Source organism: Chroicocephalus ridibundus, chromosome 13 (assembly GCF_963924245.1).
Source record: "Chroicocephalus ridibundus chromosome 13, bChrRid1.1, whole genome shotgun sequence".
Classification (NCBI taxonomy): domain Eukaryota; kingdom Metazoa; phylum Chordata; class Aves; order Charadriiformes; family Laridae; genus Chroicocephalus; species Chroicocephalus ridibundus.
Window position 1 is genome coordinate 4,640,606 of NC_086296.1, and position 23,261 is coordinate 4,663,866.

Genomic DNA, 23,261 nt, shown 5'->3' on the forward strand with positions numbered 1-23,261 from the left:
GGAGGGTCCCGGGGCGGCAGCCGGGGGGAGGACAGGCCGCGTTCGGCCCCGCCGGGCCGCGGGGGCTGCCGGGAGGCGCCGGGTGTTATTGTCCCGCAACATGCAAATGAGGCGCGGCGGGGAGCCAATGGGAGCGCGCGCCGGGAGCCGCGCACGCGCGCCGGGGGCGGGGCGGGGCTGACCTCGCCGCCCGCCCCGCCCGCTTTGCCGAGTGCCGGGGCTTCAGCACGCGCGGGGGGGAAGATGGCGGCGGCGGCGGCCGGCGGGGTGCGGGGGCGGCGCAGCGGGCACCACCGGCTCTGACCGGGCCGCTCCACGGCGAGGCGGGCAGGGCGCCCGCAGGCCTTCACGGGGCAGAGCGCCGGCCGGCCGGGGAGGAGGCAGAGCCCCCCTTGGGGGGGGCGGTGCGGAAGGCGGGGGCGCTGCCGGCAACCCGGCCGTGAGGGGCAGCGCGGGCGGCGGGGGCGAGGGCGGGAGCCGGGCCGGAGGGGGGGGGAGGGCGAGGGGCCGGGCCGAGGAGGGGCAGGGGCGGCGGCGGCGGCTGAGGCGAGCCGGCCGGCGGGCAGGGGAAGGCTGGCTCCCTGCGGCGGGCGGTCGCAGGTCAGGAGGCGGCTGCGCCGGTGGCTCCCCGCGTTCCTGGCTCTGGGCTGCTGGGCGCCCCACGCCATGTTCTCGGTGCTCTCCTATGGCAGGCTGGTGGCCCGGGCAGTCCTGGGCGGCCTTTCGCAGACGGACTCCCGTGACTACAGCTTGGTGACAGCCAGCTGTGGCTTTGGCAAAGATTTCCGCAAGGGCATCCTGAAGAAAGGCATGTGCTACGGGGATGACGCCTGCTTCGTGGCCCGGCACCGGTCGGCAGATGTGCTGGGTAAGTGCCGGCGGGGCCCGTCCCGGGGGTGGCTTTGGCCTCGGTGTGTCCCCGGTGTCGGTGTGTCCCCACCTCCCCTCCCTGAGCCGCACATGGCGGAGCGGCTCAGTCGCAGACAAAGGAGCCGGTCCTGCCTGTCAGTGTCAGCGCCAGTTCTCTCTTTTTCTTTAGTTTCTAAAGAAAAAGCTCTTGTCTGCAGCACGATGCCTGCCTGGCGCAGCTGCCTGTGGGATGGGGGTGTGGGGGCCGGGGCCCAGCGTCGGCGGTTCACCTGTAGGTGCCTGTAAGGCCTAGCGGCCCCGAAAGCCAGAGAAACAACTTATAGCGCATTTCACCTTAAAACCTGTCCCAGCCCCGTGTGTGTGTGTTGCATTTCCACGTAAAGGATCGTCGAAAGGGACACTTCCTGATTTTAGCGCGTGCCGTGTCCTTGTCAAGTGAAAGGCAAAGTGACATTGAGACCGGTTTCAAATGTCAAACTTCAGTTTCAGTGTTTGTTCTGTCCTGATTACGCTCTCTGGTTTGGATTCACGTGCGAAATGAATCTTAAGGGTTCAAATTTTAGAAGTAGTGAATAATTATAGATAATCAATGGAATCTTCAGTTTATGAGCAGCAGTGCTTTTGACAGTGCGTGACCTTTCTCCCGTGTAGTCAAGGTTGAATCGGGCTAACTGACGCTCTGCAAAAGTTAGTTTTCAAGCAATTGACAGAAGTAAATTTTCACCAAAACTTTGACATTAAAAAAAAGAAAAGCTTCCTTCCCTGCCCCCCCCTCCCCTTTTTTAATTTTTATTTAAAACTGGTGGGATTGCTCTGCAGTATCTCCTGATGTGATGGTGCTTAGTGATTCTTCACAGTTTGGTGCTGTCATTGTAACTTGGTTGCCATTTAATATAGCTGAGACATTTTTTTAGGAAGCTCTAACTTGGTGCTAGGTAACAGTATTGCTGATTATTCTGGAGGGAGCTGTTACTCTAAAGGGTGATGCTACAGCTTTCAAGGAGATGTGGAAAACTGGTCAATGCATTTTATGTACTTTGCATCTTTTCTGTTGTGCCTGTTCCAGAGAAACTTTTTTTCTCTTAGAATTAGCAGTTGGACAACCTTACTTTAACGTGTGACTAAGGCTGGCTGCCTTTAAAGTTCATACTAGGCCAGTACTGATAAATAACTGAGCAATTGGTGTTTGCCTGTAACAGAAATGCAGAACCTTTACTTGTAGGTGGACTCCTTGCATGGGGAAGCGGGTAGATTTAGACCCATTTGGTGATGTTTAGGGGTTTTTGGCCATATTTGGTAATTGCCATTTGTGGACCTACAGCTTGTCTTGTCTTCCTGCTGGAATCAACAGAGAATTGCTTTTCTAAGTTGGTCTTTGCATTAATTTTCATGGCAACTTGAAAACAAACAGAATTGTAACTCCACTTAAGGATCAAACAGCAAAGAAGGCTTCAGACCAGGATGTCTTAAGTACCAAGAAGAAAATAATTTAAATAGAAAAGCTGTTTGTGTTTTTTTTTTTTCCCCTGTAAGGCTCTTTTCATGTTAGTTCTTTATTGCTTTTCTAATATACCTAACTAAAAAACCAAGATCACTGTACGTTCTGCAAACAGTAATGCTCAGGATGGGTTTTGGTGAAATCTGACTCGATGCTTTTACTTCATCTGTAGTTCTTAAGTTTACAGACATAGTAGTTTTTGCCTTGTTTCTGCTACTACGATCAACTCTCTGCTCTCCCTATCTCAACCAGCTCTTTGACACTGCTGCAAAAAGAGTTTCAGCACCAGTGTCTTCCTGCCCTCAATTCCTCTTACTCTCATCACAATCTGAGATTCCGTACCTATTTTTAAAAGACCCTCATACATTTTGTGCTAACTCAATACCCGCCTAACTCTGCACCTCAGCAAAACTGTTGCTTTTCAAGCATAATTTTTCAGTAGTAGTTTAATTAAGAGGCTCACATGGTTTTAGTCAAAGTGAACACTAGACACAGTAAGAGTGCTTTTAGAGAACAGTAAATTTCAAGTGTATCACTTAGAGTTGGTCTGCCCTAGTAGTCATCAGTGACAAAGCCATGCCAGATAATTAATTTAAAATTCTTCCATGCCAGTCTTTTCTAGAACCAATATACGGGAAGCATGCCTGTGTGGGATGGATATGGGTGTGGTGTAATAGTGAAAGAGCTACTCCCAGCGGTTTGGCATGACTGCTTGGGGATTCATTTTCTTAGGCCAAACAAAAGTTGACGAGGCGGTGTGTTTATAGCAGATAGAAAAATGCTAAACACTTCTTTTGTTATATCTTTACCATATAGTCTTAAGGCCGAAAATTTAACAGTGTCTTCTAGTCTGTGCTTTATCCTTTCATAGTAAGATCAACAGAAAGCTTATGAAGAGTTATGTTATTTCCAGTCCTCCCATAGTTGTTAAAGGCTTGATAAGGCCTGCTTCTGGTGTACTTGAACCCTTGGAGGTTTTGTCTCCTATTTTTACTTTTTTCTGGGATGTACCCATCAAATTTGCATGTTTTCCTCCCATTCTGAGCACAGTGAGAAACAAGAAACTCAGAACCAGAGTGTTTCCTTTGGGATCGCTCTGAGAAAAGGAAATGGCTTTACTACTAATGCTAATCTCTAGAGCTTTACAATTCAGGACCATGTTTCCTTTTTGCTGCTCCTTGTACCATATTGTACCTTTCTGTATGTTCACTGTCAGTGTCTTAGTTGTTCAGATCCTCAAAATATTCAAATATCTTAATATCTTCTTGAGACTTATGTACTACTTCACATCTGAAGGGCATGCCTTTGTAACTTTTAAGGACAGAAACACTTTTTTTTCAAGCTGAAAACCCAAACTCTTCAAAAATCAATGCCTCTATTTTTTCCTAATTAGCATGCGAGTAGAATTTTTAGTGCATAAGGAGCAAACCACAAATTTTTAAAATGAACTTAAACACTTTATATAAACATTTCACTTATTTAACAAAACGAAACATTCAAGCTTGTTTATGAATTTTGAGATGTCTCCTGCTGGTGATCTTTTTCTCTACTGTTGGGATCTGCGTTTTCTTGGTTATTCCTGCCTTATCAGGCTCCTGATGTCTTTGCTTTTTTTTATGGATTTTCCAGGCTGTTGTGTGACTCATTATTGAAACATTACAGCAGCCAATGCGCATCCCGTGACAGCATCACTTATACAATGTCTGTGCTGGGTAGAAGTTTGGGTGTAGCCAGTGTGACTTGACTAGTCTTCCAAACTATTTCTGTCCCCCAGCAGTAGTAGGAAAAAAACTGTCTGGCAGCAGGGTACTGTTTGTCCACTGCGAAGTTAAAATTTGGTAACTGTTCTGTCTGCTGTAAATCTTGATTTTTACTGGGGGGGAGGATATTGTAGGGCAGCTACTCTAAACTGAAAGTAATCATGCTTTATTTGAAAATTCAGTTTGTCAGCAGCCTGAGTAGGAGGTATGTAAACCTCCAGAGTGGCAAAGCCCCTGGAATATTGTTAGTCTCACTGTCACCAAGAAAAGTAAACTACAGAACGTAAAAGGATTTGTAGATTAAATGTCAAGGTTGTTCTGGCAACTATAGAGGAGGAAGGGATTCTTACTTTGATGCCTGAAGGTCATGTAAGACTATGTTAAGTGGTTTATTTGGCATCATACCTGTTAAAGAAATCGCTGCCTTATCACAAGTTATCACACTGAAGGGGGCAGGTTGTCTGCTTGCTTCAGAGTAGCCTTTCACTTACTTTATCGGGAGAATTTAGGACATCTTAGAGGGAGTAATCAGCGATTTGAAAAAAAATTGTTTATGTGTCTTAGTTTGTAACAGACCAAATGAAATTTTCTTTTTAACATGGGAGCATAAGTACTGTCACTTGTGGAGAAACTACAAATTGTTGCGAAGCATCCCCATTAACAATCACATTCACTGACATTCTTGTCAATACAGCTAATCCAAATGTCAGCAGAGCTGTTCATAAGTAGCATTGAATGTAACCTCTTAGAAATGTGGTTGCTCTCTTTCTGAGAATGAAACTAAAATCTGGTTATTTTTCTTTACCACAGTTTCTGGAAGGGCATTGCACGCAATGTATTCTGATCACAGTTTGCGATTTAACACTTATTTTAATTGTAAGTGCTATTGATACTTGTTGATAGCAGACAGTTTTCCATTGATAGCAGATCTTAGCTCGAACGAAGGTTCTGAAGCAGGTTCTGTCAGAAATCACAGAAGGAAATAAACAAAGCTGGACACAATACAGTAGGTGAGACATCGAGCATACCTATGGTGCAGGAAATGCTGCAAAAATCTCACACTGCTTACTTTGGTTCATCTGCGCTATTAATGCTATGAGCCTCAGATTGCTGAGGCTGTGAGTAATTTCAGCGCAGCTCGGCTGGTGTCTGTTCTGCAGTACCCGTCCCTTTTCAGCATCTAAGCGCCAGCCACCGGTAGCAGTTCGGCTACGAAATAAGTTCCAGGGTTGCTCAACACCTTGAGAGATTAAGTAGTTTACAACTACGTAGGGAAGCTTTTATGAAACTTTCAGAGATAAATAATAGTTCAGTGTTCTCCTGTAGCTCCCAAAATCCACTGAGTGATTGCTCATGCTTAAATAAAACAGGTAAGAGACCTAACTGGTAAAAACCCGCTTCAGGAACAACAGTGTATTGTAGCAGGGGAAAAAAGTATAAGGAACTGCAGCTTTTTCCTGGAAGTAGATGCACAATTTAATGTTTTCAGTTCCTTGTTTCTCCTTCAGCCTCCTTCAGTATTATCTCTCACTTCGCTTCTTGCTTTTTGTTCCTCGTTACCACTTGGCCACTTACTCTTTTAGTACCTTTCTATTTCATGCAAGGGTAATTTAAGGTCTGCTGTAACTTTTAAAATGCATAGTGTGAATAAATAACCTTTCCTTTTGTAACTAGTTACCAGTCACACAGTCTGCCTTCAGGGATTTGTATTTAACCAGGTTATTTTTTTGTCAGAACTCAGGGGGAGAAGTAGACATGCTGTGACGTCATGATCCTGTACACGCTGCCAGTGATGCTGCTGGGAGCGCTGGCTTTGAGCGTGTGACTTGCTTTGATAGAGAACCTGTCTAGGTGTGTGATTTACCTCATTGCTGATAACACAAGAAATCTTATCAGTTTATCTCAATTCTGATACGTTGACAATTAGGTGCTGTATTTCAAACTTGTGTAGTGCAACAGGTTGCGCTTTGTTACCATTTTAGCCTTTCTTCTGTATTTGATGCAAAACACATTCAGTCACAAATATATCCTTTTGATGTTCTTTTATCAGTGATTCATTGCTAATTCGGGGAAGGATCTCATGAAATATAAAGTTCAGTGGGATGCGTGGAGTGTCTCACAAAGCTGATTGTGGTTGCGTGCAAAAGCAATTCCTGCTGGCACACTTGTGCACGCCTGGTGCTTCTGTGTGTGATTATTATTATTAGCTGATGCAACGTTTGAAAGTATCCATCTTTCAAGAAGTTTTTGGGGCAGGGTGATACTTTTGGACTCTGGTTAGTTTGCCAGCTAGCCAGAACTTCCACTCATAGCGCTATTTATATTAAACGGGGTTTGATTAGTATTGTGGTTTTGTTCTGAACTTTAAGCCTGTTTGGTTTATATTTGCTCTGAACTAGATAGAACATCTGGATCTGACTTACGAAAGCGTGCAGTGAAAAGCACATATTACTAGTCTCAGGACTGGCTGGCTCTTCCCTGGGCTTCTGTAGTTAACCTTATGTGTTGGCAGCCAAAACAACTTTACGTTTGCATTTCATCTGGTATTTATCCCAGGTGCCTTTAGCATTTTGAAATAAATTTTAACAAGTTTCAGTGCCAGTATGTTCACTTGCTCAGTTTCAGTACTGCAGCGTCGGTCCCTTGTGCTTTGCCTTGGAACTTCATTGCAACTGTCTCTGCCTGAGAGATCTTGATACGCTGAATCTTTGAGAAGTTAGAAAGAGCCAGTTTTTGGACTGACACATGCAGTGAGTATTTAATCTGGCAGTAGTATTTGTGTATTTTCCAACAGAAGGCAATGTGATGGAGTGTTAACTCTCAAAGATTCTGAAAAGTCTCCGTAATATAGTTAAACACTTGAGAAGCATTTATTCTTTTGAAGTAATTTATTGTGAAATTCTCAATTGTTTTATTTACAGTGGTTGTTCATCTAGCCACGGGCATGTCACTGTGTCACGTGGACATTTGTGTAATTTCTGCATAGACTTGAACAGGGAATATCTAAAGAAATACTATTTCTATAAAATTTTCTGATTTACTGACTAGCTTAGAAAAAATGAAGGGTTGTTTACAGTTCTATTTCAGCATTTCTTCTTAGCCATACAGTTTGCTGTAAATGTCCCATGATTCCTGTTTTGTAAGATGGTTATTTTAAGTTAAATGGTGGATACTGGAAGACAGTATTTAATGTTTTATGATGAAATGTAAGAAAATAAAAACCTGAGTAATCTTTTTCACTTGTTAAAACTAGTTATTTTGAGTATTTACAAGGGTTTTTTTGGTCTTAGATGAAAACAAAGGTAATATAAATGAATAGAGCTTGGCATTATTCCTTGGCAGTGATGCTGCCAATAGCAGTACCTTTGAATTTTCCTTTGGTGACAGAGGGAGAGCATGCTGTTACATAAAAATTAGTCCATTTTTATGAGTTGAGTTTTCAGTTCTTGCTACTTCTGGAGTTTGAAATATCTCACAAATAGTTTTGCTCCTTGTTTGCTGTATATCAAATATCACAATTTTTTTTAAACTTTATTCTTATTTACATTTCATCTATTTCAGTAGCAGTTTATTCAATCTGTTTTAAAATCACATATTCCTTTCCCATAACACCGTTTAGTTTATGTTGAGAATGTAGAATGTAAAGATGATGGTTTTATTTTAAAACCATGCTGAAGGTAGGACAGGATGGCTAAAGATCTTAGGGAATGTAAACATCGTCTTTTAAGGCAAAAATAATGAAGGCGGATGTTTTCTAGGTGGCACTGTGTGGTATAGGCCTTCTTGAATGTGCTTTGCCTATGGACTGCCATCCATCTTGATGGCAGTAGGAATTCCTGGCTCTGTGCCGGAGCAGGAGGAAGCATTTGACTGCTCTGGCAGTGTTCATGAGCCATGCTTTGGGAGCCAACAAGGTCATTTAGCTTAAATTAAATGAACTGACCTATCATCTTTAAGAGATACAGTTTAAAAAAAAAAAAAAAAAAGAGGAAAAAACCCCAAAGCCTCAAACCTTTGCAAAAAAACCCCACATTTTCCCTTTTGGGCAAGGACAAGAAATAGATGCCTGCGGTAGTACATGAATTAGTGAGCTGATGAGGTGTCATGGAGGTGTTAGAGTGAAAGCGTTCTCCAGGGCCTGCTCGTGAATGCGATGGTCCCGTTGGCTTCTGTGCCAGCGACGGAGAAGGAACGCACAACTGTCTTGTTGATTCTTAACCAGACAATCTGTTCTCTTAAGCGTGGTACAAAGCTAAGTCAGAGGACCTACTTGTGGACAGTCTAGAGGATGATTGTTTTGGAAGGCATTGGCAGAGCGTCCTTAAAACTGTTTATAGCTTGCAAAAAGCAGACAGGAAGGCAGACAGACAAAGCCATTTCATGGCTCAAGATAGAGTATGAAGTGTGCTGCCATGATGACGGATTCGTATTTCCTGCCTGGAGTAAGAAGGGAACAAAGACAATCAGGTGGCATACTCTTATTTTTGCTTTAAAATTTGAAATCAGTTTTGATAATTAACCTTGTCAGGTGCTTGCTATGATGGCTTTCTTGCGCTGTATATTAATGCTGTAGTGTTTCTGTTTAACTGTTTCCCAAGAAGACTAATGCAAAAATGGTTTAGCGATCGCTCGGGGGAGCTCCGTAACTTCTGATGAGCTTGTTTTGTAACCACCTTAGGAGCTAAAAGCTTTGGACAATACTTGCCAAACAGCATCTTTTCATTGCGTTAGCCCTCTTGTCAGTGAAGCAATGCTGTATTCAACTAGCAAAAGTATATCTGGATTGTGTTCACCTTAAAGGTAAAAAAGCTGCTCATCTGTTAATATCATGTAAAGCAGGCATTATCATCCAAACTGAAGCTAAGTTTCTATTTCAAGTTCTAGATCTAGAACTTTTTCTTAATAATCTCTTACTCTAGACTTATTTACATGGCAGCGGAAAGCAAAGGGTTAATCCAGCATTAACCTGAAATTGTGGGACCTGTAAAGAGAGGATTAATTTGTTCTTGAAGAAACCAGAAAAGGCATTTCCGAGAATGTCAGGGTTGCCTTTACGAGTCTCTTCCCAGGGTCTGGTCTGAAGAGGTGAATACAGGGATCTGCCTTCCTATAGCATTCTTCTAAGAAAGCAAAAGGACAAAGCAGGTGTCTAAAAGGTTGTGCACTATTTTTGGGAGAAATCTGATTAATGTTGATAGGCTGTTGAGAATCTGGCTATAGCCTCCTGTCAGATTATAGTTTGTGCCAAGGTCGGCTCTAAACCTTCCGTCTCAGTTTCAGATGGTGTCCCATGTGAAGGGCATTTGTAGATGAGGCAAACTTAGTTTTACTTTCTTAGTGGGATTTTCATGCCTTTGATGATAGCGGCATTTTTTTCTGAGGCAGCTGTTGTTCTTCAGCAGAATGTGAGCTCTGAAATTGGCTATTCGTGCTTTTACCATAAACGTAGTATTTTAGCTTTATTACGTTACAGAAACCTGTGCTTGAAATAGTTAGTCCCTTACATTCAGAGTGAGGATCAAAAAGAATTTTGGAAAAATTTCCAAGTAGAAATATTTTTATCTCATAAATACCTTCCGACAGTATTTTACTTGTATCGTTAAAGCCAGTTGAGGAAGTCCAAAATACTTTAGCCGCATTGGCAGCAGGCTGTCATATCTCCCTCTCGCAACCCCACTTTTTTATGTGCATTTTCACTATTTGCCTCTATTGTTGCTCAAACGTTTCCCAAGCTTTGGCAGAATGGGTCCAATTTTCTGCTATCCAGGTTGGTTTGGATAACTGAATGAAAACTGACTGGATCATAGTCCGTTTTCATTCTCTTGCTTGGCTGAATTTGTGAGCAGCAAACTGTCCTTGCAGGGGTCGGTCCCAGCATTGTGTTGGTTACGTGGTTTTTTGAACACACTTTTAAAATGGAGGTTTAGTTTCTACAGAAATTGATATTGCCAAATAGAAAGCATTACTGTTCGTATGAGCAAGTAGCTTGAGGAAAAAACTTTGGGCTGCTAAATAGTAGGGAAGAATTTCTTTATCATTTCTGTCCTGTTTATAATCTTAACAACCTTTATATTTAAAACTAATAAAAACCCTTCTTGCTTTTCAATGGGCTAATCAAAGGTTAATGTGGTTGAATCCTCCTCCTTCCCCCCAAATTCTCCGTTGTTCTCTAGTGAAGTCAGTCTCCTGACAGAGTTCTCAGCATTAGACTTTTACCTTCTCTTCGGCAATTCAGATTATAGAGATTTGTCTAGGAGCTGATGTCAGAACTTATAAATGCTCGTTAATTTTTTATTTCTTAATCCAAAATGTTTTTCAAGCAAGGGCTATGTCCTACTTTTTAGTTACTGAATATCACAAATGATGTCCCAAATTAAAAACCTTGTTTTGGAAACCATTTCTGTTCATATAACTCTTGTTTTCTCTTTTCTTCTAGGGGTAGCAGATGGTGTAGGTGGCTGGAGAGACTATGGGGTCGACCCTTCTCAGTTCTCAGGGACTCTTATGCGAACATGTGAACGTTTAGTAAAAGAAGGACGGTTTGTACCAAGTAATCCTGTTGGGATTCTCACCGCAGGTTATTGTGAGCTGCTGCAGAACAAAGTACCTTTGCTTGGTAAGAGAGCAAAAATAGATAAATTGGATCTTTGTTGTATGTTACCTAGACATAGACTTAGTCATGGTCGCTTAGCTGTTGCCGGCTTCTACAATAAATTTGCAGGCAGTTACCTTCTTTTAATTAACAAAAAAAATGTAGAAATGTAGTTGTCTTGGTAGCATCCTTATTTTCTCATGTATATTTGTCAAGGTTTGTTTAAAAACTATCTTCATTCAGTAATACAGAGAATGTTCCTCTGTGTGTGTATATCTATACGTGTGTGTATGTATATATATTTTTTAAAAAGGGCGGTAATTCACCAGTTCTTGCCGAGAGTTTGCAAAACAAGTTAGGCAGTAGAAAACACAGTGGCATGTGCGCTCATTCTCTGGGTTACGTATGTATAAATAACTGTTCTCTGTTGAAAACTCTTAACGGTTGGTTGTGGCATTTTGCTTAAGCTATGCAAGTGAAAATATTTTCTGACGATAATTGGATGCAGTTCTGCTCATTCCTTGCCTTGCTACTCCTGTTGCCTTTTATGTCCAATGAACTTTAAACCTCATTAAGTAGCTTATATCATACGATCACTGGTGCTGTATATTATTTTTATAATTCTTGGGGGGGGGGGAGGGGGAATCAGTACAGATTTTTTTGAAAGCAAACTAAAGTAGGTGCTTAGTGTATTCTGTGTCAAACTCGATTTTAGTCAACGCATCCAGCTGCCTTTGGAATAGTTAGCAGATAGAGAGGTAACATTTGGCCTCAGCTGACAACCTTGAAAACAGAATGCTCTTCTAAAGGGCATGTGACCTTGCGTGCACCAAGGAAGTGTTACCCTGCGTGATATGCATGCTTCTCACCTGACCTTAAACTTCTATGCCAGAAGAGTGCTGTGTAAGCTATATTTAACTTGTCTTCTGAGCTTCAGAACAGATGTTCTCGCATTATATGCCTAAAGAATAGTTTTGAACCTCAGAAGTGACCTTAAGTATCACTAAAATAGCAGTGGTTGGTAATTACATTAGGATTTTGCGTGTTTAATAGCGCTTATTTGTGCAGAGCAGATGTAGCTGTAAGTGATCTATAAAGCGGGCCACTGGTGAGAGCTCTCACAGCGGCTTTGTAGACGGAGGCAGCCCTGCTTGGCTTGACCTTTCGAATTCTGAAAAGCAGCATATGCTGAGTCACAAGATCTGCATTCCACACGTGGCCTCCTAGTTACACTCTGCTAATAGAGTTAGAATTTGAAACTAATGATCCTTAGTGTTTCTCCTTTAACAGAGAACAGTATTTTTAGAAGTAGAAATAAAACCCTGGAATTGCCACAGCAATGAGCGTTTAGAGTTTATTTAAAATAAAGGGAAGGGAGAGGACTTTCTATGATTCTATGACCTCGTTAAGGAGGATTCATTAGGCAATAACTTTTCCTTGTTGTCGTGCTCTAAGTCTTGATACTTAGTTCATCAGGATTGAATCTAGCAAATATTTTAAAATGAAACTGAAGTGGGAGGAAACCATGCCATTTATTTAAACACTCTTCTTGTATTGCAGAACAATCTTGGACGCTGTCACACGTAAAATCTGAATTTTTCCTAAGATACTGCTTTGACTTACCATTCACTAAGAGTAGAGAAGGTCCTATACGTTCACTAGAGAACAAATTAAGTGCAAGTGTATTGCAGGGAACTCCCTGTATTAGAAAGGGAAACATCTGGAATAGGGGATGCCTAGAGCCAGCTGGACTCCCGCACTAGCAAGCCTGATTGCAAGTTTAGCTCATTGCAAGCTTGTGGCCTGTCCAACATGTAGCTGCGCTTGGAGACTTCTGCTGGAAGAACGTTAGGATAGAGGATGAAGACTGTTCACCAGCTGGTCATACGGGGATTTGCATTAGAGGCAGCACTCAAGAAGAAATGCTTTAGCTGTATTTCACTCTCTTCAGGAATGAAAGTTCTTTTGGTGGATGTACTTGCAGAGATTAAGCGATTGCTGATTGCTGTGAAGGACTCAGTCTGTGGATGGGTATCTTTGCAATACAGTTATTTTTGTGGCTTGCAACCAAGCACAGTTGGTGGCTACTTACCAGTGAATGAATCAAGAATTCCTCAGTGCCCTCAAGCGTGCCTGGGATAGTTCTGAGCGTGGCTGACAAGTAGATATGCTTCTGTTCTGTCTTAACTTTAAGCTGGAATAGTATTTGTCTCTGAAACGTATTTTCTTTAAACTTGTGAAGTTAGTATCCTGAAGATGTGACAGCATTATTATTTTTTTAAACATGAAGATAGCTCTACAGAGCCGTACTATGAAGAAAAGCTTTTTAGTGTTCTGACAAGAGTAATGCAATAATACGTAATACTTAATTGCAAGCAGTTCTTTACTTGGTGTGATTTATTTACAGCTGATGAGTGAAACTGTGTGGAGAGCACCTAGCATTGTATGGATGCTACTAGAATTCTATTATCTCAATGATTTTGGAATTTCAGTATTTTATGTGAGTTCTGTAAACCCAGTCCTATAGCAGAATGTGCTGACATATGTTGGGATGGAAAACTGTAAATAAAGTGGAACAAAACAGGTATTTGTCAGCATAATGTGTTTACCGAAATCAAAGCAGGAAAAATAAGTTCTATATAAAAATCATAGTTTGTCTGGCAAAGATTTCTAGCATTTTGCTGGTTTTAGTATATATTAATGTTGGCATTATTGAGTATTTCCATTTGTCCTGATTTGTAAGCTTTGATAAATATTGGAATAATTGGAATAGTTGACTAATGAATTAAACCGGTGAAAGAACAAACAATTTCTGTAAGGCTAACTCCAGTTACCGTATTCTCTTTGCTTCCAGGAAGCAGTACAGCGTGTATAGTAGTTCTGGACAGAACAAGTCATCGTTTACATACAGCCAACTTGGGAGATTCTGGATTTTTGGTGGTTAGAGGAGGAGAAGTAGTACATCGATCTGATGAGCAACAGCATTACTTCAACACTCCGTTCCAACTGTCAATAGCTCCACCAGAAGCAGAAGGAGTTGTCTTAAGTGACAGGTAAGATGGGAGAGGATCTTAAATTTTTAATCTGTGTATGTGATAACTCCCAAAAGGTTGCAGTTTTGCTGCTACAGGCAGCGTAGCGCCTGGGATTTAAGCATGTACCGAGTCAAAGGGTTTTATGCCTGCCCCCTCTCTTTAGGTAATGTGAACGTTTCTCACCTTGTGCTTAACAAACGTTGTCCGCTGTTGCACAGTCTAAATATGTTTGGCTAATGATTATTCATTCATGACGGCATATTCCCATAGTCTACGGTGTGCACTAGGCATGTGCACGCATGGAAAGGCGTTACTCAATAAAGCTGCTGCAGTAAGCCTACAGCTGGTGTCTGCACCGGCCATCCTGCATGAGTGGCTTTTCTTATCAGTGGCTTTCGTTCCCAGTCCCTGTCTGTACTCTCCTGAGACTGGTTTGGAGTACGCTAATTTAGATATTTTGGCAGTGAGGTAGCAAGTACTTGAAGAATAGAGCAGAGGGACATGTGACTGTAACTTGTGTTTCCAAATAGCTGTGTTTCCCGCAGCATATTGTATTTGACCAAAACGAGCAAAAAAAAAAAACGGTTTGGCGGAACATCAAGCTGGGAAACGAGAGTATTAGGAAGGGACAATCTGTTCACAGAAATGAGTCCTTTCAAAGGCAGACTTGTACTTGTGTTTTCCCCTTAGAATGTCAGGCCGATCCATCCTTTGACTTCATGAAGTTTCACCAGTAAAATAAGATATTTTAATAAAACAACCAGCTTTCAAATATGTATTAAAATACAGCTCTCGAATCAGTGCTTATACACTCATTATATGCACTGAATACAAGAGGGTGATAAAGGCGTCTTCAGAGTGACCGCAGTATACAAGGAATGTAATAGGCATCTTAAGTTTTTGATACCCCATCAGTCTTGATATTTAAAGCCTTGTAAAGGTTATAACTTTCAATGCCAAAATAACTCTTTTTGAAAATGTTGGTTAAGTTGTTGAAACCCCTGACCATGCTTGCATGTGGTTTTATTACTTCATCATAAGACTGCAGAGAGGAAGCTAGGGTAGAGCTCTGAAAGGAGAACCTTAAATAATCTAACCTCTTTATTAGCTTAAAATTAAACGATTGTTCAAAATTCCAGAACCATAAAAATCTTAATTTTTCCGAGGTTCTATGTCATCCATTGGAAGACAAAAAACAGAAAGCACAAGGATAATTGATAATGTCCAGCGGAAGTCAGGAAAGCAAAGTAATCTGAGTCATCATGTAACAAGGAAAGCACAAGATAAATGAGCTCCCACACTTCAGTTCTGAATCATGATTATAGCTTTCTGGCTAGTTTCTGCACTGTTCTTGACGTTAATTAGTACTCATGCGTGTTGTCTAAATGCTTCTCCAGTACTTCTTTTTTATTTGCTGTCCCAGTTAAATGTTAAATTTGGCTATATATGGGAATAGGCAGGCAATCTTGACTCTATTAACCTTCCTGGAGCTAGGAATCAGTTGAGCGAAGCAGCTCTTCTGCTTTCTGGCGTAGCCAAGTGGCATGGGATGCCGCAGTTTCTCTTAAAGACCCCCGAAGAATCTTTAAAAATGAAGGGTTTGTCATTATGCCGCTTCTGAGAATGAGATTTTGCAGCAACATTCATGGCCAAAGTAGATATTTTCTCCTCTTGGTGTTGTGTAATGTATTAGACATAAGTAGACCAACCAGGTATGGTCTCCTGGTAGCGATTTCCAGACATTTCATAATCCATCGCGTTAGAAAGTGATTCAAAATCCTTAAGTGTTTTGGCCATTCCTGTTATGAATTGTCCTTTCAAGTATAGCTCTCTTACATATTTAAGATGAGTGAGAAGGAGGCCCCGAGCTGCCATTCTGCTTAATGGTTTCCATGGAGATACACTTGTGAAGCAGATTAGTTTGCAGGATTGTTCATCTGGGAATTGTAAATGCAAATCCTTTGTGTAATAGCTGGAACATTACCTGTTTGCAATCACAGTTCTTCTGTTGTAGCTTTCTTGACAAGCCATCCTGGTGCAAAAGCTCCACAGTTAGTGATTATTTTCTTCCTTTTGCAGCAAAACACATAACAGTAGTGAATGACAAAAGCTGTTCACGAGCTCGATGGCCATCGCTTGGTGCCTTAGGGAAAGCTGGAGTCCTTTTCTTTAACCTGTCTGTCATTTTCACAGCCCTGATGCTGCCGATAGTACTTCTTTCGATGTCCAACTTGGGGACATTATTTTGACTGCAACGGATGGGCTGTTTGACAACATGCCTGACTACATGATTCTGCAGGAGTTAAAAAAGCTGAAGGTGAGTGTGTGTATTCCGAATCGCTCGCAGTTATCTATCCCTCGTTAGTTACTACCTTTACTTCTTATGTGCGTAACTTTTGTCTTATAAGTAAAAAACACACGACAAAGTGCTGTTGTTCAGAGACTTTTGAGATAATCCTACATGTGAGCAGCAGAAAGGGACGTCGACCCCAAAGCGCTGTCTCTTGGCTCTGCACCAGGCTGAGCCCAGAAGCGGCAGGTTGGGCATAAACTCGCGAGTGGCCGGCGATGCCACGCCACTGACTGGTGGCGGGAGGCAGAGGAGGAAGAGCTGCCCTTGGCCAGCTGCTCGCACCTTGCATTTTATCTGTGCTCGCAGGTTGTAGGTTATATACAGGAAAATACAGCATTCTCTTACGGGTTATTTGAGGGGGTGAGCTGTATGCTTAAAAATTATTTGTAGCTTTTCTCGAGATTTATAAAGTAGTAATTCTAAAGAAGTGTGGGCTGTGTGAATTGTGGGTTGCGTGTGCATCTTTAATGTTCTTTAAAACAAAATTCCTGGCAACTTTTGCAGGTTAGTGGCCACAAATGTTCTTTTTAAATAGTAAAAATACATTAAAATATGTTAATTTGGATGAGAACATTTAGCTTAAGGCTGTTTACTTACAGAAAGGAAAGTATACTTAGGAGGTATCAATATGTATAACCTCCCCGAGGAAACTATTTTGATGTTATGAAATGCAAATAAGGTTAACGTGGAATTATAGTGCGGTTTTAAAAAATTTTGCCTGCTGTTATCCTGCAGCTACATAACTGAGAGGTGGCGTCAGACAGAGAGCGGGTCCTTACCGACAAACTGTCTGAGAGGCGTCTGCGCGTCAGGCGGGCTCCTGTGTCCCCCCCTCTGCAGTCCCCGCTGTCACTCTCCTCGGTGCAGTATTAGGTCTGACATGGAGAAGCGTAGAGCTGTGCTGCGGAGTGGAAAACGTGAGCGTTCCGCAGCACAAGCTGTCACAGAGCCTTTAGTCTGGTTAGTGAAGGTAACGACAGCGACGAAGGTGTGGTGGCGCGCGGTCGGGAAGGGCCTGGTGTCACTAACCTGGGTGGCTGTGACTGCGGCTATAGCCAGACCAACCCTCTCCGCTCTGCTCCCACCTTCCTTCGCTGCGAAAGGTTAAGCCTGGGCAGATGCTGGAGACGGAATTCCTTGTGGAAGAATGCTGAGCTCCACCTTTTGGCGCGTTTGGGAAAGGCACTGAAGTTCCCCGTGAGGTTCAGCCAAAAGTTAATCATGCAAATGCCTGCTAATTCCCCAAACTGCGGGGAATGCTCTTGAAATGACAAGGCGTTTTAAAATAGTTACAAACAAAAAGGGTGATGGTTGGCTTGAGCAAGAAAAGTCTTGGAGTAAAGCGGTGGAGTTACTGAAATAGGAAAACAAAATGGCAGTAAAACGCAGTCTGTAGAAAGTTTTCACGCTCAATAAATTTTTCCTCATCTTAACTTTTAAAATGTCCCTTCTCCCCAGGTGTGCTCTCATCGGTTTGGGTAAGAGGGTCAGAGAAGTAAGACTTCCCGTTTGAAATAAAACGTAATTCCTTCAGCAGAGCCTGCCGTGTGAGGGAGGGACGGCTCTTTGGGTGTGAGCTGCCAGTAGAGCGTCCTGCAGGCGAGGCTGTTTAGCCTGAGTATTAACTAGTCTTGGAAGTTTCTAAATTCTATAAATCCTCCAAAACCAAGTCTTGTAGCTGCTGGTAGGGAACAGAGCTCTGGCCTTCAGTTGTGAAGCTTTGCAGCTCTACCCCAGATTTGTAAAGCCTAGAAGATGGTGAGGGTTCCATTTGGAAGAGAAGGTGGTGACTGGTCCCTCATCTGCGAGAGGGAGAGAGGCTGGGCAGTCGGGGGTCCGTAAAACTGACACGCATCAGCAAAGCAACTACCGGTAGGCTTTTTTTGTAAGAATAAACTTTTTTCCTTGTTAACTTAGAACTCCAACTATGAGAGTATACAGCAGACTGCAAGAAGCATTGCTGAGCAAGCTCACGAGCTGGCATATGATCCCACTTACATGTCGCCGTTTGCACAGTTTGCATGTGACAATGGATTGAATGTGAGAGGTAAGAGGTTGGGGTTTTTTTTTTTCCCTCCTCCTCCCGCTGCTGCCTTCTTTGAGAACCCTTAAGTGAAGTGCAGTTCTGGTCTGGTCTTCCAAAATCTGGTGGGAAAACAGAGCGTTGGGAGGTGTGGTTGGCAGCAGGGCGCCAATCTATTGCACCGGCTTTGGCAAGGACCCCAGCTCCTGCCGCAGGTCGTCCCAGGCCGCGGCTGATCAGAAGCCTCCTGTGGGGAAGCAGCTGGAACGCAGAGAACGCAGCATGCTAATTCGATTTTATTTTATTTTTTTTAATCTAATATGTACACTCCTGCCCCAGGAATCCTGCCTGACACAAGTTCTCCAGGCTCCTGGGGAGACTGTACTTGACTTGTTCCTCGACTGGGGTCTGTGGGTGGTGCTGTGTGGGACGGTGTGATTTGGGTTTTGTTTTTTGTTTTTAAGGTCTAGCGTTATTGATGGTTTTTTAGTCAAGATTCTGCCTGCTCTTTGGTGTTGGGTTGGGTTTTTTTTGGTTCACTTTTCTGACCCTTGTACCATCCCCATCCTGATCTCTCTGGTTCTGTTTCCTACACTCAAGAAATACCTAACGCCTGACAGAGTTCAGGGTCCTATCAGGCACCTTTCTTTTTTCTTCTTTTTTTTTTTTTTTAATAAATATAATCCTGCTAGTAAAGATATTCATAATCTCTGTATCAGGAGGGCAGGATTTCCTGCAAGACCCATAAGTGTCTTCCCTAAAGGTCGAGCCAGTAGCTGTAGCGCTCAGGCTCCATGTTGCTGCAGAGCTCAGTGGTTCAGTCATGAAACTGCAGATCCGAGTCCGCGGGAGCGGTTTGACTCCCCGCATCACAGAATACCCCCTCTCTCAGCTGCTTCTCTGGGATTTGAGTGTTTTGCTCTCACTGTTGACGTTTGAAAAGTGCCTACTAAAAATCTTAAGTAGCCTCTGGATATGCAGGACTATAGTGCTAGAGGAGACGCTAAAGAGGTGCTTGATTTACAGTAAATTCCTGAGAAGATACTTTTTTATGGCAGTTTGCTGCTTGTAACAAAGCAATGTCAGGTTTGTTGTACACTTATTTAAAAAAAAACAAACAAAACCAAACCAAAACCAACCCAAACACTGAATTGTCTGCTAGAAAACAGGCTTTCTGCTCCGCTGGCTAACAACAATGTTCAAAGTTCCGTACTCCTTTTAGTAGTTTGTGTTCTCACTACAGCTTCAAAGGAGAGCGCTTTTTTGCTGTTAAATGTCATCGCTCCCCCTCGGTTGCATTTTGGAAAGGAGGCGGAGGAAGCAGAGCTCTTGTGTCTACACAAAGCAGTGTTTGAATATTTATTTTTTTAAAGGGCTTTCCACGGGGGAGTGTCACAGATTATAAGAAGATGGCCCACCGTGGTTTGATGAAATAGTTTCATTTTTCTTCTATCACAGGGGGAAAACCAGATGACATCACCGTCCTTCTGTCTATCGTAGCCGAGTACACAGACTGATCTGCCCGGAGCGTCGCCTTCTGACGTTTTCTTGTCCCCGAGCTCCTCGCGTCACGCGTGCGGTCTCCTGCTGGCAGGATTGCTTCCTTCCTTCCTTCCCGGCTGATCACAGCAGCCGGTTCTCGAGCTCGTCGCCTGTCGAGACGCAAGTGAAGTGCTTGTCAAGAACCACTCTCTGCTACACTGGTCTTCGTCTGCCAGCAAGAAATGGAGAAGCCCAAGGCTTGAAGCATGTCTTTCGGAGCTTTGTCGTTGTCCTTAAAAGGGGGAGGATCGATCCCGCGTCGTTAACTGCGTTTGAAATGTGACTTACTTTCCAAGGAGTAGAATTGGTTTATCACCTTTCAAACTAGATTCAATAGATAAAACCTCTACAAGAGGGCATATTACTCTATTTACTAGAAACATTCACTATTCATTAAAGGGTATGTTACAGAACACAGTTTCATAAGCATAGTCTTGTTAACAGTGATAGCTGAGGTTTCGTGTTTCTAAGCTCCAGTTTTCAGGAGATTTATAACTGCTGTAAACATTCTGCTCTTGCCATCCATGGTGTCGGCCTAGGAGCCTTTTCTAGTACCGAATTTCAAAAAAGAAAATCATACTTAGTTCAAGTTATATGGATGCAAATGTGTTTGTGATTTCAGGTGCTTAACTGTGATCTTAAAAGTTCTGCAGATCATTCGTCCATAATGGGCCTGGTATCTGGATGTTTTGGCTGTGGATATTTTTATTTTTATTTTTTTTTTTAAAACAAAAATTTTACCTCGGTCTCAAATGGCCGAGCTGGCCAAAGTTGAGGTCCTTTCAGCATTTTAACCCATCTCGCCTGCGCGGGGCGATAGGGCAGAAATGCCGCAGCAGGAGGTTGCACAAAGAACAGATCATCCTCGACTCCAAACGTCTTCGCTTTCGGTAGATAATTCTGTTGTTAAGGAAACATAATTTGTGTTAATAATTGCCACTCTCGCTTGTGTAGGACAGAGTCTGCTGCACCAGTTGAAGTCCAGTTGATCCTTATCTTCCTGACTCTCAAACAAGCACCTCTTTGCTTACGCTGTGGCAGCAGCAGCAAGTACGGAAATCAAAACTACTCATGAATAATCAGCAAAACTTTACATTTCAGTAACTAAAGTTTAGGGGTTTCGGAATGAACCTTAACGATGTTTACAGGTATCTAACAGCCACTTTGCAATATTACATTTCCTTTTGAATTACAGTAGCTCACGTTTGTCCCCCCCGTTCCAGCGAGCTTTCCTTTTCTTTTCCTGAGGTTCATACAAAAAGCTGATAGCTGTAAAGATATATATATTTTTGGTCAGTTTTTCATTAACTTTTTTGCTGGTAGAAAAGTATGTAGAAATAAATTAAAGCCATGTTTTTATATATGAAAAGTCGGGTAATGTTGCTGTTTAGGTGAGTGCAGTTAAACTTGGTCAGTAAGTAATCTTACCTGCTCTCAAGAGGAGATTTTTACGACCTGGTTTATTGTATTAAAACTGTTTAAGTTTGAGGTTACCTCAACTTGTTTAAAGAATTTTTGTGGACTTGTACTGTATATTTGCGTAACTATGTCAAGCTTTTATTTAAGATCATTTAACATGTACCATGTACATGTCATTTTACTATATTTCAATGCATCATGCTTGTAACAGGCATTTCATTTATAATAAGAAGAAGTGATTAATTTGGAAGCTCTTTGGTAATTTATCTGCTATTCCTAAATTGGCATAACGTTAGCTATCTATTTTAAATCACCTTGTAATTACTTGTCAAAATGCCTTAACTGCCCTAACTTGACCAAAATACTATTTTGGTGAGGGTATGGGGAGGATTATATTAATGAAGACGACTCAATTAGTTTTGCCATCCATAGAACAGTGAGCGGTGGATAACTTTGCACAAATTGTCAGTCCTTGTTGGGGTTTTTCTGTTGGTTTTTTTTTTTTTTTTTTTTTAAATTGAACAAGCTGTGTCTCGCTGTCTCGTTAGGAGGAATGTATTCACGCTGCAGTACAGGGCTTTGTTTCTAGCATTTGGGAGGGGGGGGTCTCTCAAATCTGGGTGTCTTGACATTTTATTCTCCAGTATTTACCCTCAGCTTCTCCATTAGAGCGGATTTGATCAATTCTTATTTCCCTTGAACTTACCTTAAAGGCTGCCCCTGTGGAGCTGGACTGCGTTGCACTCTGACCCCTCGCTCTCGGCACCTTCATCCCCAGCCCTCGTTATTTCTGCCCCCACCAATTTCTCGAACTCCTTGTTGGGAGCCGGGGGGGGGTCAGAGGGTGAGTCTGGGGAAGGTGCTGCCTCTGCTGGGCCGGGCTCCGGCGTCCCCGCGGGGAGAGGCCGAGGCCGGACTCTGCTGCCCGGCCTGAGGCCACGCTGACGCCGCTCTTGGCCGAGCAGTAGCTCCAAAGCCATTTGCCTCATAACACACCCTGATGATTACTTTTTTCTTTTTTTGATAAAGAACAAATTTGGATTTTGATTTACGAATCATGAGTTTATCCCTCACTGGACACACCAAAGACCAGTAAAGCGTATAGCTTTTCCATCTGTTTATAAAGCAATACTGTATTATAAAGAATTGATATTTTTATCACATGCTTGATTGTTTTTGGTTGTTTGGGTTTTTTTTGTTTTGTTTTGTTTTGTTTTTTTTTAAGATGTGCACTCTAAACATATCAAACCTAATTTCTTCCTATGAACTTAAGCTGTCTGCGCACAACAGATTTTTTGGAAAAGGAAATGACAGGGCCCATACTATCAAAATAATTTTAAGCGATGCATGAAGCAGTAACACTTCCTAGGAATTAGATTATTGTGACTATTCACGAGAGGAACGTCCAAGAAAGGTGTTCCCTGACACAGAAGCGCGCGTGAGCGGAGCACAGGCTGACCGTCAGCTGCTGCGGAGGGCGGGGGGGTTTCTGCTGTCAGGAGCTGGTGGTTCGGGAGCTGGGATCTGAAGGAAAAGGAAGAGTTTTGCACACCAGTAACTGCGTAACGTCCCAGGACTGGCAGGAGTTGGGATTTCTGCAGCGGCGTTACTGGGGATTTGGGTAAAACAGGGCTAAGATGTGATGAATCGGGAAAAACTCTGTGGTTCCTTGCTACTTTTATGGCTATCTTTGGGAGACCTGCAGCATACAGTTTCCCTCAAAATATACTTTCTTTGTGTTTATGAAGAAGGTATGGCCAAAAAAAAAAAAAACCAAAACAACAAAAAAAAAATAGATTTTGGGACCAGACAGTTGACTGAGTGAAGGAGAAGGGGGAGGCGAAGGTCTGGCAAAGATGTGAAGGATTTTGTGTGAAGGAATCTCCATCTCTCGGTAACGGACGTCCCTTCTCCAGGGGAAAACACAGATTGTGTGTGTAGAAACAGACTGTATGAGGTAGTTTCTTACAAAGATAGCTGAAATAATGAAGCGAATCTGAGTCTGTATCTAATGAGGATGCTTTTTTGTTGTTGTTAAAATGAGACTATCATCTATGCTTACCTAAGAGGCGATTATGTGAATTTCATGTCTGAGGTATAACTTATGCAGGAATAGTTCTGTAAATACATTTAAATGAATTGTAAAGATATTTAATAAATATAGTATTT

At 42.5% G+C, this 23,261-nt stretch overlaps 1 protein-coding gene across 1 annotated transcript; it reads left to right on the forward strand.

Annotated features, from left to right (window-relative positions):
* The first annotated feature begins 212 nt into the window (after positions 1-212).
* PPTC7 (protein phosphatase targeting COQ7) lies at positions 213-22,498 on the forward strand. Its single transcript, XM_063351122.1, has 6 exons — positions 213-868; positions 10,565-10,744; positions 13,575-13,773; positions 15,949-16,072; positions 18,026-18,155; positions 19,590-22,498. Exons 1-6 carry the CDS (start codon positions 667-669, stop codon positions 19,646-19,648), a joined length of 894 nt encoding a protein of 297 aa, XP_063207192.1. The 5' UTR covers positions 213-666; the 3' UTR covers positions 19,649-22,498.
* The last annotated feature ends 763 nt before the right edge of the window (positions 22,499-23,261 follow it).

Excerpts from the sequence above, each read along its gene's own strand:
- PPTC7 (XM_063351122.1), top strand. The coding sequence starts at position 667 with ATGTTCTCGGTGCTCTCCTATGGCAGGCTGGTGGCCCGGGCAGTCCTG. Across the intron at positions 13,774-15,948 it reads GGAGTTGTCTTAAGTGACAG|CCCTGATGCTGCCGATAGTA; the intron begins GTAAGATGGGAG and ends TCATTTTCACAG. Across the intron at positions 16,073-18,025 it reads AGGAGTTAAAAAAGCTGAAG|AACTCCAACTATGAGAGTAT; the intron begins GTGAGTGTGTGT and ends TTGTTAACTTAG.